This window comes from Triturus cristatus, chromosome 4_1 (genome assembly GCF_964204655.1).
Source record: "Triturus cristatus chromosome 4_1, aTriCri1.1, whole genome shotgun sequence".
Taxonomy (NCBI): domain Eukaryota; kingdom Metazoa; phylum Chordata; class Amphibia; order Caudata; family Salamandridae; genus Triturus; species Triturus cristatus.
In genome coordinates this window covers 203459393-203472679 of record NC_140585.1, presented here as the reverse complement: position 1 = coordinate 203472679, position 13287 = coordinate 203459393, and the positions used below count along the sequence as shown (strand labels likewise).

Sequence of the window (13287 nt, the reverse complement as noted above, 5' to 3'; positions counted from 1 at the left end):
TTTCCTGCTGATTCCCTGCTGTGTCTTCGATCGTTTTTGTGCCGTGGATGGTGGTCTAGTATCTATTCAAAGAGGCCGCTGGTGTGACAAGGCTGACAAATGTGAATTTTCGGCACAAAGGAATGGGAGCGATCAGCATCTCACAGAATCACAGCATCACACGCACTGTGGAGCATCGCGTTTCAGTCTGAGTGCCCGTTTCAATTGGTGTTGGTTATGTCTGACTTGAGCTGCAACGTGTCAGAGGAATCAACAGCTGCGCCGTGTACTGGGGATTTGGCAACTGTGAGCTGTTCCGGAGTAAACTGTGGTACAGTACAGTAGAAATTCTCCGACTTTGTGTGCCAAGAAGTGGATCTTGCAGTGACTTTTGTGGAATTACTTCCACGAGTTTTGTTTGCCCTTATGCTGCTAAGTCTATGTTGAGACTTGAAGTATGCGGTAATTTTCAGCCGCTGCAATCGGGCTTTAAAATAGTTAGTGTGGAGAGACTGTGACTAAACTAACTTTTATGCGGGTTTATCATCGGACACTCCTTTGTCGGGGGCACGAGTCGAGCCCCAAGAAGTGTTTGCCTGGACTTCGTGCTCACATGGAGCATTGGCGCGTGACAGCTGTGGAAGTAATTTAACGACCTAAGATGGTGGCTATAACGGTCAGAAGTTGAATTGAGGTTTAAAAACATACCGGCATTCTGTAATAAGCGCGTGGTTCTCTTGAAGAGTGGGTTTCCACGCGCTGAGCCGTCCTCCAAGTTCCTCTCCGATGCGCGTCATTGTGGAACGCGTATTGTCAACGCAACCCCGGATGTTCCTTGGTGACCTCAGCGTTGTTGTTACGGCGTTTCGTAATTGCGTAGTTCAACGCGGAAGGTCGTTGGACGTTGCCCTGGTAACTACTGCGCTGCGAGTTTCGTGATGGTGGATTTACGTGTGGCAAGGTATGTCCAGGATATTCTTTGAAAAGAAGTTTGGTGGCAACGAAGGTATTTCGGGACGCTATCCTGCATGATGTTCCTGTTTTGGATGTTATCAGTTTGGGAGCTGCATATAACTTTGGCAAGTTTTGGAAGTATTTCGGGGCGTTATCCTGCATGATGTCACTGCATTGGAAGTTATCAGCTGGGGGAGTCCTTGGTGAGAATCTCGGGTGAGAGATCGCTCACCGGAGTCAGAGACTTTCCTTTTCTTTATTTTTCAGCATTGTGGGTTTTGGTTCCTTTGAACGTGGGGGTTGGTTTTGGGTTACTGTTTATTATTGGGGGATTTGTGCATTTGTTGTCTAATTCCTTTTTGTGGCCAGTATATTTTGGGTTCAAGGACATACTGGTTTTGCTATGTTGCCCTGAATTGTATGGGGTTGAAGGTTAACCTGTGTTTGTATAGGGTTAAAGGATACCCTAGATGGTCTAGAGTCACCCTTTTGGGTGTGTCTTGGGTTAAGGGATACCCTAAAATTTGTCATGGGTTATGTATATCCATAGTGTTTTGCGAGTGTGTTTTTGGGGTTAAGGGATACCCTAAATTTGTCATGAGTTATTGTTACTCATAGTTATCGCAAGAGTGTTTTAGGGTTAAGGGATACCCTGATTTGCCAGTTAGAGTTACCCATAAAGTATTTTGGGTTTAAAGGTACCCTATGTTGGTTAGGGTTAAGGGATTTAGTCTTAGATCTGTCTTATTGGTAGATCCGTTTTTGTTTTAGTTGTGCAGTTTAGGGTTGTAGATCCCTGTTCTGCCTGTCTTGTGTCTTTTTATGAGGCACAATGGGTACGTGGTGGGGTGTAGTGTAGTGTCTTGTACCCATAGTTGTAGTCTGAGTTTTCATGCTAGTTTTGCAATTTTGTTTTTGATCATTATTAGGGGAAGGATGGTGTTTAATGTTTTGGTTATTCATCTTCCTTTTCTACTAAATGTGTGTTAAATTTATTTTCATGCATTTTACTGTTTATGATCATTATCGCTGGGGGGGTGATGTTTAATTAGTTGTTATTAATGCATCCTCCTATGCTCAGTGAGTGTTGTATCATCTTAGCACATGTTGATTGTTTTCAAATATTATAAGGGGGGAGATGTGTTGTGATGTGCTTATTATCTATACACTCTCCCTACTCTGGCTCTCTGCCTGCCTGCTCAGCCTTTGATGAGGTATGATAGAATGTTGAGGGTGGTTGGGATTCTAGTGGGATCAGTTGGTGAGAAGGGGCTGAGCAGGGAGGACGCTGCTCCTGGTGGGGCATTAAGAAGGAACAGAACATCTCCTGTTAACCTGTAACTAATGATTTGGATCTAAAGAATAAAGCATCAATCATCAATACAAGACCTATGCCTGCGCCCATTCATTCTTCTTAACAAAGTGCTTAACCAACAACGCCTGAGGAATCGCCTTGGCTGCTCACGCCACGCACCCAGAGGGTGAGCAAGGGTCATTCGCGAGGGGTTATCCTGCGCCCTGACGTGGAGGAGAGGGTTCCTGCTTGACACAAGGGCAACCTTGCGCCAACCAGAGATCCCAGACTCTAACACTATGGAAATGTTGCTCCTTTGTGCATGTATGAATACTCAATAGCTTTATACATTTTAAAATAGTGAAAATTGCCCTCATTTGCATAATAATAACTCCATCTTTCTGCCAATTACTTACATTTCTTTTTTTCTTCCTACACTCTGCCAGTTATTGCAGGTGCCCAGGAAACTTGCTTGTGTGCTCAAGGTAACTGTGAAGCCAGCTGGGTTCAGTATAAAAATGCGTGTTACAGGAGATTTGATTCATGGGTTTCTTGGCTTGCAGCAGAGGTAAGTCCTTTATGCATAGATTAAGAGGCCCATAACATATTCAGGACATCTACAGAATAATAACAACTGGACCTTAAATCCAAAACCTTTAGAGATAGGATAAACCATAGGGAACCTCCCAACTCCTCCAGACCCTTCAAGTAATTATTAATTGAATACCATGCTTCCGCTGCAGATTACATACACAATTTTTAATATCTTTCTAACCCTAAACCTCATTAAATTTAGTCATCATATGTTGCATGAAAAACAAAGCACTTTGTCCAGATGTTTGTACAGCCTCTTCTGTACTACCTGCTCGTGGTTGCTTAGGAGACTTGTAAAAGGGAAGAAGTGGTGAAGTCCAGAACATAACCATAATACCTGGAGTCCTGTTTAATTACTATTCACCGTCTGATGACTTCTTTCCCCCTTTTTGAGCAGGAATAACATGGGCGGTATTGGGGTAGCGAGGAGCAAATGCAGGAGTAGTGGTTCATGCCCTGATGACCCCTAACTGACTCCCATGAATGCATTGCTGCCACATTGCATCTCCACATGCATAACAACTAATGTGAATCAATTCATCATCCCTGATGAAAACAAAAACGGCTGGAGTCTGTGATCTGATTCTTGGTGGGTCAAATATCTCATGAGGCTTCACAGAAGCATCTACATTTGAGAATGGGGTTAACATTAAAGCATTGATGAATGAATTAATATAAAGAAAATTAAATCAAGAGCTACTGTGTAGCTCTTGAAGATATGCTGGGAAAACATTAAAGTTTCAGCATACACAGTATAGTTTAAGGAAGCCTTTTTACACATTGTGGTGGAAGCTGGTGGGCCAGTGTAAGTTCAATCGTTGGTGTTTCAGCAATATCCATACAGTATTATACCATGTCCTCTACCACTTTCAATTTGTGCTCTGGCTTACAGAAAATGACACTTGCTCAGTAGATTTACAGCTATCAAGTTAAAGCACAATTTGATACCCGCAAATTTATAATAATAGTAGCTGGACATCTCACTATAAAGCTATGGTGAACAAGTCAAACCTTAAGTGGGTGACTCATGTAAGACAGAACCAAAAATGTGCTTCAACATCTCTTTCAGCATGCTAATGCACCATTTGGTTTCAGTGAGTTCTATATGACAGAATCGATACTTGTTCTGTAAAAACAAAAAATATTCACTGTAAGAATTGTCTTTCACAAGATATAGTCCTCAAATGTCCTCTTATGGGAAACCAAGCACGTCATTGTAGTACTTGATTCTCTCAGAGTAGTGAAACACAGCAGTCCAAGGCCAGTGTTTTTTCTTTTAAAAAGGAACATACATTTATTACACTACTGAATACAATACATTAAATTGCAAACAAATACATATAGGTAGGTGGAAATATATTTGGAGACACTTCCATATCTCATTGCAGCCTTAGTGGTTCCTGAACCCAATAATTGACAATTCCATCCACCTATACCGGGTGTAGCAGCACAATATAAGGGATTGTAATTACATAAAACAAGGCCTGCTGAATTTTAATGGTGTCACCACATAAGTAATACCAGCAGTCACTTGTTATAAGGTAACATTACAGGACCATAGAATCACTAGGAGCAGTACCGGAATGCAGTAGTTATGATAGTGAACTTTGCTTTTTCAAAGTTTTAAACTAAGTATGAACATTTGTTGGAAATGAGGTGTCTGGATGGTAGAGCATGCACCCTGTCCAAGCAGGAGCCACAATGCTAGACAGGATAAGACACAACACAATCTAAATTATCCTCTGCTCACCCTCTAGTAGCTTAGCCAGAGCAATTAGGTTTATTTTAAGAGGCAATGTGTAAAGCTTGTGTGCACCACTTAAACAGTAAAACAGTGAAACAGTGGAAAAAATGACAAAATAAGCCAATACAGCTTAGAAACATAAAGTAAGACTTTATAAATAATACACGATAAAACCAAAGGAAATCCACTATGTAGAAGTGGAGATATGAATTTTGAAGGAATAAATGTCAAAGTAACACTTAGAAGCAAATAGCTCTTAAAGGGTTAACTGGTTGTGCCATACCGGGATTAAGTCAAAAGTTCAGGTAGACCACGAGGGAGTGAGGGCCAGATGCAGGCACCCACTTAGGCCCGCTGAACAAACCTACCTTGATAATAGGTATGCATGGACAGAGAAGGTGTGCAGCCAAGTGATGCTTCTGTGTTCTCTGATGCAGCATGGGCGATGCAACGAGGCCTGTGAGCAAAGCATTGGTCATGCATTGAGGCGAGACTGAGTGCGATGCTACAACTCCAGGTGTGATGTGCCGACCTGATTCCAGCGGCAGCAAATGACACGTAGATAACACTGCAACAGGCCCCTAGGTCCAAGCCCAAGGGTCGAGGACTGGGTTGCCACCTCTCGGCAGGGCGATTCACCAGCAGATGAGCCTAAGGGTTGGAAAAGGAGAGGTCTAAGTCTTTTGTGTCCCTGAGACTTAAGCAACATGAGGCAAGCCAGCAAACCCTTAGAGTCACTCTGGGTTCAAGTGATGCAGGTCCAGTACTTCTCAACCAGTCAGAGGTCAGAGTGGCAGCAGCAGGGAAACACAGCAAGGGAAGAGGTCAGCACCCAGCAAATCCAGCAGAGTTGCAGCCCTTTAGCAGCTCAGTGGTTCATCTTCTTCCTGACAGAGAAATCACAGGTTCTGAAGTGTACTGCTTTGGTTGGGTAGGAGACCCTATACTTATACCCAAATGTAAAAACAACAGTTGATGGACAGAATGCAGAACAATGTCATACATTCACCCCAGTACAGAGATCTGGGCCTAAATCCATCATTTGTTTGCTCACTATGCCATTTTCAGTTTGAACCCAGCCATATGCAAATCAGTCTTGACCCTGTGCCCCATGGGAGCAGCCCAGGCCGAATTGCCAAGCCAGGTCCTCCCTGGACTGGAACCACGCATCCTAGGACCGGTTTCGGGGTTTCACCCCTTTTCATCCAGGATAGCTTGATTCCAATGGCATGGAGAGCACGGGACTCATGTCTGAGCATACCCGTCCCACTCGGGGTGACAAAATCAAAAACAACAGTTGATGGACAGAATGCAGAACAATGTCATACATTCACCCCAGTACAGAGATCTGGGCCTAAATCCATCGTTTTTTTGCTCACCATGCCATTCCAGTTTGAACCCAGCCATATGCAAATCAGTTTTGACCCTCTGCCTCATGGGAACAGTCCAGCCCGAATTGCCAAGCCAGGTCCTCCCTGGACTGGAACCAAGCATCCTAGGACCGGTTTCGGGGTTTCACCCCTGTTCAGCCAGGATAGCTTGATTCCAAATGTGCCTTTGAAGTGGAGGTGACTTCAAAGAGGGGTCTTTAAAGTTTACAAGTTTCTCGTTACCCAGCTTGGGCTTCAGACTCTCACTGAAGGGTAATCCGCCCTTTATGTGGGGTCTACCCACTACCTATTAAAGTGTAAGTGTCAGCCCTTCTTCCCTACCTGCCCAGGAAGAGTCATCAGACTGCAGATGTATGTAGCTGGGTACTCAGACACACATATCCTCCCTGTGTTTGTGGCTGTCTAGAGTGAATGCACGGAGTGTTGCTGTCACCCACCCCCAATGTGTATTGGAGGCAGGCTGTACGGCACACACAGCTAGGAACAGAGTAATGCCTACTTTCTAAAACTAGCATTTCTAAAATAGTAATGGTAATTCCAACTTTACCACTTAAGATGATGTCAATCCTTGCAATTCCAAAGATATAAAACATAATGCAGATACTTTTTTCTGATCTGTAATTATAGCTTAAAAGTGTGTTAAGGAATTCCCAGTGTTACCCAATGGGAGAAGTAGGCCTCACAATAGTGAAAACGAATTGAGCTGTTGGTCACTACCAGGACATGTAAAACCTAAAAGTACATGTCATACCTTCTACTTACACAGCAACCTGCCCTTAGAGCTACCTAGGGCCTACCATTGGGGTGACGTAGGTATAAAAAAGGTAGAGTTAAAGGGCTGGCAAGTAACTTGCAATGCCAAGGCGAAGTGGCAGTAAATTCCACATGCAGGCCCTGCAATCATTGGCCTGAGATATAGTTAAGGGGCTACTTATGTGAGTGGCACAATCAGTGCTACAGGTCTACTAGTTGCAATTAATGTACAGGTCCAGGGCATATGTAGTGCACTTTACTAGGAATTCATAAGTAAATTAAACATGCCAATTAAAACGAACCAATATTACCATGTTTGGGGGAGACAGCACAAGCACATTCGCACTATTTGGCAGTGCTTAAGTGTGCAGAGTCCGAGATCCAGCAAAAACAAGGTTATCAAATGTAGGGAGGAAGGTAAAAAGTTGGGGGAAGACCATCGTAAAGCTGTCAGGTCTACCAAAATAAAACATGTGTTCCAGACTTTGTTTTATATTACCCAAACAGTCATTGCAGTCATAGAAACAAATACAAGGGGTCCTTGCATTTCAGAACCCAAGAGCAGAAGCGTCACCTTTTTCGGGGTCAGGGATTCAATTGCCTGGGAGAGGTAGGATTAGTATTGGTAAAAAATTCCAGGGAGGTGCAGTCCCTCACAACACAAGTACATAACGTTGGTGGTGCCTGTGTCCCTTTTTTCTTTTCAAACTAAATATTATTGTTTTTTATTTCCAGCAAAAGGACCCAGATGGGCCATGTTCATACATGGGACTCTGAAAGGATGAGTCCCCAAAAACATGTAAATTCCAAATGTATGCACAGAAAGCCACAGGCAACTGCCCCTCCAACTCCAACTCCAATGCAGCGTCTAAAATCTTATACAGTTTCAATTCTGGATCTCCTAGCATTACCCAATATTTCTTGGACATAGGGTCTGAGGTCAGCATCTAATTGTAGTTCGGCTGTACCAAATTTTCTGATGTTTCTGAGGAGCATTCCCTAGCCTGAAATACTGCTATTTCCAGTCCTGCATTTTCATGCTCCCAAAGACTGCGGCGCACTGGTCTTCCACTGTTGAGTCCAATGGTGTTTATAATGATTCCCTCCTAATCCCTCACTGATGTGGAGCAGAAGCAGTTTTGGGACAAATTGAATGGGTCATGCTGGAACCGCACCCAAAAAAGACGACACCCCCTTCCAGAAGGATGTCAATGCACTGCAGCTTCACTCAGTATGTATGAACATGCCTTCCTCTGCCTCACAATGTAGGCATGTGAAAGATCCTATGAGACCCAGGCGCCAAAGGTGGCTTTTCGTATAGTATGCTATATGTATATATTTAAATTGGATCAGTTTCAGGCTGGAAGATATTGCCACTCCAATAGGAGTCTGCTGGGCCTCTGTCCAATCATCTGCGAATACGTTGTCAATGTTGGCTTGCCATGCCACTCAGAGGGCATACATCATAGTGGAGCTGTTAGTGACCAAGGATTGATACATTTTGGGAACTAAATCACCCATTAGGAGCTTGTCTTCTAGCAGGCTAACTTCTGGGAGGCCTAAAAGGTTGTACACTTACTAGGAGAAAGCATGACACAGCTACAAGTATTTGTAAAATTGGCTGCGATGCATTATGAATTCAGGTTAGAGCTCCTGGAATGATTAAAATTTGATGAAGATTGCCCAATGAAGAGATGCCAATATGATCCCCCCATAGAAGCCCATCAGCTTAGCTACCTGTGGGAGGATGGTGGTCCACCACAGCGGCATCTTCCGCGTCAAGCGCCCCACCAGCCCATTTTGCGAAGGGATTGTCTCCATACCTGCACCCCTACTCTCGTCACTGGGAGGAGGGCCCCCATATGCTTCCCACTATAAAGTAGGTCCAGTCCAGAGGTATCACTCATTACCCACCTCTCGCTGGCATAGGCTGGGTCATCCCGCGGACTATACCACCAGTCATTAAGGATCTGCAAATAGTAGGCATCATGATATAATTAAACATCTGCAGCAAATGAACCAGGTGAGGCATGAGAGCCATCCGTCAATTAACCAGGGCCTTAGCGATATGTTTGACCTCAATGTTAAGGAGAGAGATTGGGAAATATGAAGAATGAGTCACCGGTGGATGCCCCGGCTTGGGGAACACAACAATTTCAGCACGTCTCCAATCTGCGGGAAGTACTGTCTCTGTAATTGCTGTATGAAATGCCCACAGCAGGTATTCCCCAATTCCGTCATATATGCCTTGAGGAATTTCCTGGAAAAACCATTAGGTTTAGGGGCCATCCCGGATTGCAACTCCAACAGAGCCACAGTTCATTTTTCTTCCGTAAGCAGCTCATACAGCTGCATGCTGGTGGACACAGACAAGGGGCAGGGCTTCAATAAAGTCTGCTATTTAGTCCATGGTCAAAACCTCTCTATGGGCATACAGGTCTTTATAATACTCAGCAACACTCCAAGCCACCTCTCTGGGGCCCGACTACAGTCCACCCTTCCCATCATGAATAACTGGCACTGGGGCGACTGTGCGGGACACCTGACATAGCTTATGGAGCATTTTGCTGAATTTATCACCCAATTGTTATATGCAGCTCTGAGACACCTATCAGGTGGGCTTGGCATCATCTAGCAGCAACTGTTGGTATTTTTGTTGGATAAGACATACTTGTTGTCATGCCATTCCACCACCCTCACCATTACCACTTTGCTCAAGGTCCAACATCTGTATTTCGAATTGAGACAGTTCCTGTGACCTGCACCTATGCTCGCGGACACAAAACACCCCTCCTATAGTACTATTATAGAGGAGACTGTCTCAGTGTTAAGGGAGAAGTATTCGGGTATGGCACAATATAAATGCGCCCTGTAAGAATGGCTTCTTAAGCGCCAAGGAGAGATGCCATCTAAAGGTCGGGTGTTGCTGATCCACATGAAGCCATAATGCCACTGGGGAGTGATCGGACAGCCCTCCAGGCAGAATGTCAGTACCAGACATGATGTATGAGGCCAGTGGCCACCAGCCGGCAGAATAGGTGGGAGCCTTGGACCATAGAATAATATGTGTAGTCAGCATCAGCGGGATGATATGCCTTCCAAGCATCCACTCACCCCAGAACGGCCAAAGGAGACCTCAGTCTAGACCCCTGTGCACCTACGCCACTTCTCACTGTGCGCCATCTATCCACCTCTGGGGACATGACATCATTTCAATCACCTCCAATTACAGCCAGACCATCTCGGGACTCTCCCAACAGGCAAACGATGTGGTTCATAATGGTTTACTCCAGTGGTGGGGGGACATAGACACTGCAAATGACCAGTCATTCCCTATATATTGTACCTGCTATGAATACATATATGCCCTCAGTATCCACTCATACTCTGATGGATCTAAAGGGGGCCCTGCGGTGGATAAGCACAGTTGCACCCATTGATCCCCTCACAAACCTAGAATGAAATGTTTGTGTACCCAAATATAGCCAATCATTGGACCTTGGACCCCAGGAGGTGAATGTCCTGTAGAAGGAGAACGTCAGCTTGTAACCTTTAGCCTGTTTAAGCACTGCTCCATGCTTGATCTTATTTAGGACTCCACAGACATTCCATATTAATACACAGAGTTGCCCGACGGGGTTGGTGGGGTCTGTATCAGCCACTCGGATCTGAGTTACAAATAGCAGAGAGAGCTACGGACGGAATTATGGTCAAGCGGGCACCAGGCCTGTGCCTTTCAACCTCTAACAAAATATTAGAACAAACCCTCCCTTCTCTTCCTCATACCTCACAAATATTTAATTTTCTGTCATGGAAAAAGTCCATGTCCGACACCATTGGAGGCCGTGAAAAGGGCCCATCCAATGGATCACCATATTCCACTAACAACCAAGAGTCTTCCAACCCTGTTTCGGTATCTATTTGTTCTTACAAATATTTTCTATTTCTATGAATTTGTGTGTGACTTTTATAGTGTGTTGTGTCTTAATTGTTTGATCTATTGGTGTTTTTAAATGCTTTACTCCCATGTCTCCTAAGTTAGGCCTGACTGCTTGTTGCCAGCAAACAACGGTTTGATCAATGGGATACTGTACCCTATACCATGTTAATAAGTTACTTGTTGTAAGTGCATACTTACCCGTACCAATAACCAGGCCTGGGCGGAGCATACATAGTAGTAGTACTCCATGGAATTTTATGGAGTTACTAGAAAACTCAGTGAAATTCCATAGACTTCTGTGGCTGGAGGAGTCACTCATTGCTTCCCGTCCCTCCCACACCCGCCCTGCTAAAACCCTGCCCCCCGCTAAACCCCCACCACTCCCTCCAGCTATATCCTACTGCCCATGCCCCCCTCCGCTAAACCCCCAGCCCCCCCAATTAGTAAGGCCTGCTGGCAGGGAGACTTACCTTCTCTTCCCAAATCGGTGTCCTGCCTGCTCGTGCTGTGGCTCCACTCGCCTTCTGCAGCGCTGCTACAGTTCAATTAATTAACAGGAAGAACTGCAGTGCACATGGCATACTGTGCGAAGGCATGCCTGATTCTATCATGGGATTTGATAGGGTTAGCCATGCCTTCATGCAGTACGCCATTTAGCTTCAGGCGATTACGTGTCAAACATCTTTGTGTTTCCAGAGGTGAGGGACTGAATGTCTTTGGGGGAGGCGATCTTCAGGTATAGTTGGGTATTGTCTGCATACATGTGATAGTGAATGCTGGATGATTTCAGAATTTCTGTCAGAGGCTCCATGAACAGGTTAAAGAGCGTGGGAGACAGTGCTGAGCCTTGGGGAACACATATTTGTTCAAATCCTTTGATACCCCATAGTTACAAAAAGGTGGTGCTCTTTCCACTGAACCTTTAATCTTCTAAAATGTAAAGTATGGTATAACTCAGATAAAATGTGTATCACTAAATAAAGGCTCTGTATGCTCTCCTTTAGACACAAGGGTGCTAAACCATACTTTGTTTACACAAATGGTCACTTTCTTACATTGCTTTATTCATAAAGAAAGTCACACATTGCTGGACTTCTTTGAAGGTCCTTGATTATGCTGATATATGTTTTTTATAGTGAAAATTTCTGTGCTTATCTTCATAGATTTTGTCTGGATCCATTACCACAACTGATGCTTCATGTTATTAGAGTTTCCTTGTACCACACACAGTCACCACCAGTGGCTTGTCTCTTTAAATGTTATGCCTTAATAATATTCAACTGTGGTTTAGTAAGCCTGGCCAGTATGTTGTCCATGAGAAGCAAAGCACTACAAATGAATATTACAGGTTGTTCTTGCTATTCCTATTTGCTGTGACAAACCTTTTCCTCTGCATATTATGTATAGTGTTATTTGTATAATGAATTGTTTATCCTTATGTTGTGCCCTCTGCATTGTAGTCTTAGGATAATTCATATTATGAGTTTTAACAAATTCCTAACTCTCAGAGCTATCCAGTTGACAAATGTGGGTCGTTTTGTGGAGATTAATACAGTCAAGGTTGCTTGTATCATGTTTGATAACTAGACATTCCCTGACTGTTTCATACCAGGATTAGATAGTTTAGATCGTTGGTCATGCTTGGTGTGCACATGACTTCACTATCTGGGTATCCAGAAAACACAACAGACCCCCTTTTTTAGCATTTACTCTTCTGCTTACTGCAGGCCAGGATAACATTCTAAGAGGAGATCTCTTTATGTATGTATGTGTTGGTTATTGTAGAGAGCAAACAGTTCTTAAAGCAACCGAGGGCTGAAAAAGAGGCATGGCAAATTTACGTTGACAGATGGTACTGTAGACTGCAGGGCCATACATAGAGACAGCACTGAAGTCATCTAGTCCCGCCAGCTAACAAGACTCTGTCTGGAGGCATTGACATTATTTAATTCAGAAAGCTTCACTCTAAGGTATAAGTGGTTAGGGATGGAGAATGCTGACCTCTCCATTAAATCTCAAGTTATTTCTGGCCTACTAGCATCCAAAAGTCAAATTGCTAGCTTTAAGGAAGTTAGCAGCTTCTTCCTAGTCAATGGTGTCAATAGTTTGATGTACTTGGTGTTTAACATCAGCCTTACTGTTCTACAGAAACTTGGCTGTTGGAGATCCATTTGAAATATGGTGTTTTGTATCAGATCAACATACTAAATCAAAGACTTTTGGAAAAATTCTTTGAATACTCTACTCTTTGTTCTAGCCCTCATTTTGTGTCAGGATTCTAATTCATCCGATATATTGGATGAGTTGTAGGATGAATCATGGACTGAGATTTTTTAGACTTACTGGTTATATAGACTTCCTGGTAGAAAGGGTTGTCTCATTGTCAGGATAGGCCCAATGAAAAAAGCTGCCATTTTCAATGCTCACATTTCTTAAATTGCCATCTCTTTTTCAGACAGTGATTTTTGACATACATTTGCGTGCCGGACCATGCAGCATAAGATTCTCTGAATCTACACTGCTTGCATTTCCGGTCCACAGGCACACTATCAGGATACCTTCAACATCAAATACAAGGGATTATTCACTGTGCAAATATTATTCATTTAATTGCCGAAAGGCAAATTCGCTATCCATC

General features: G+C 43.7%; 1 protein-coding gene across 1 annotated transcript in view; it reads left to right on the top strand.

Moving 5' to 3' along the window:
- The window catches only part of LOC146854040 (alpha-N-acetylgalactosamine-specific lectin-like), a 224077-nt gene that overhangs the window by 70219 nt on the left and 140571 nt on the right, over nucleotides 1–13287 (top strand). The window contains exon 3 of the mRNA XM_085650489.1: nucleotides 2674–2795. Coding sequence (XP_085506615.1) covers nucleotides 2674–2795 — 122 coding nt within the window. The remainder of the gene's footprint in view (nucleotides 1–2673; nucleotides 2796–13287) is intronic.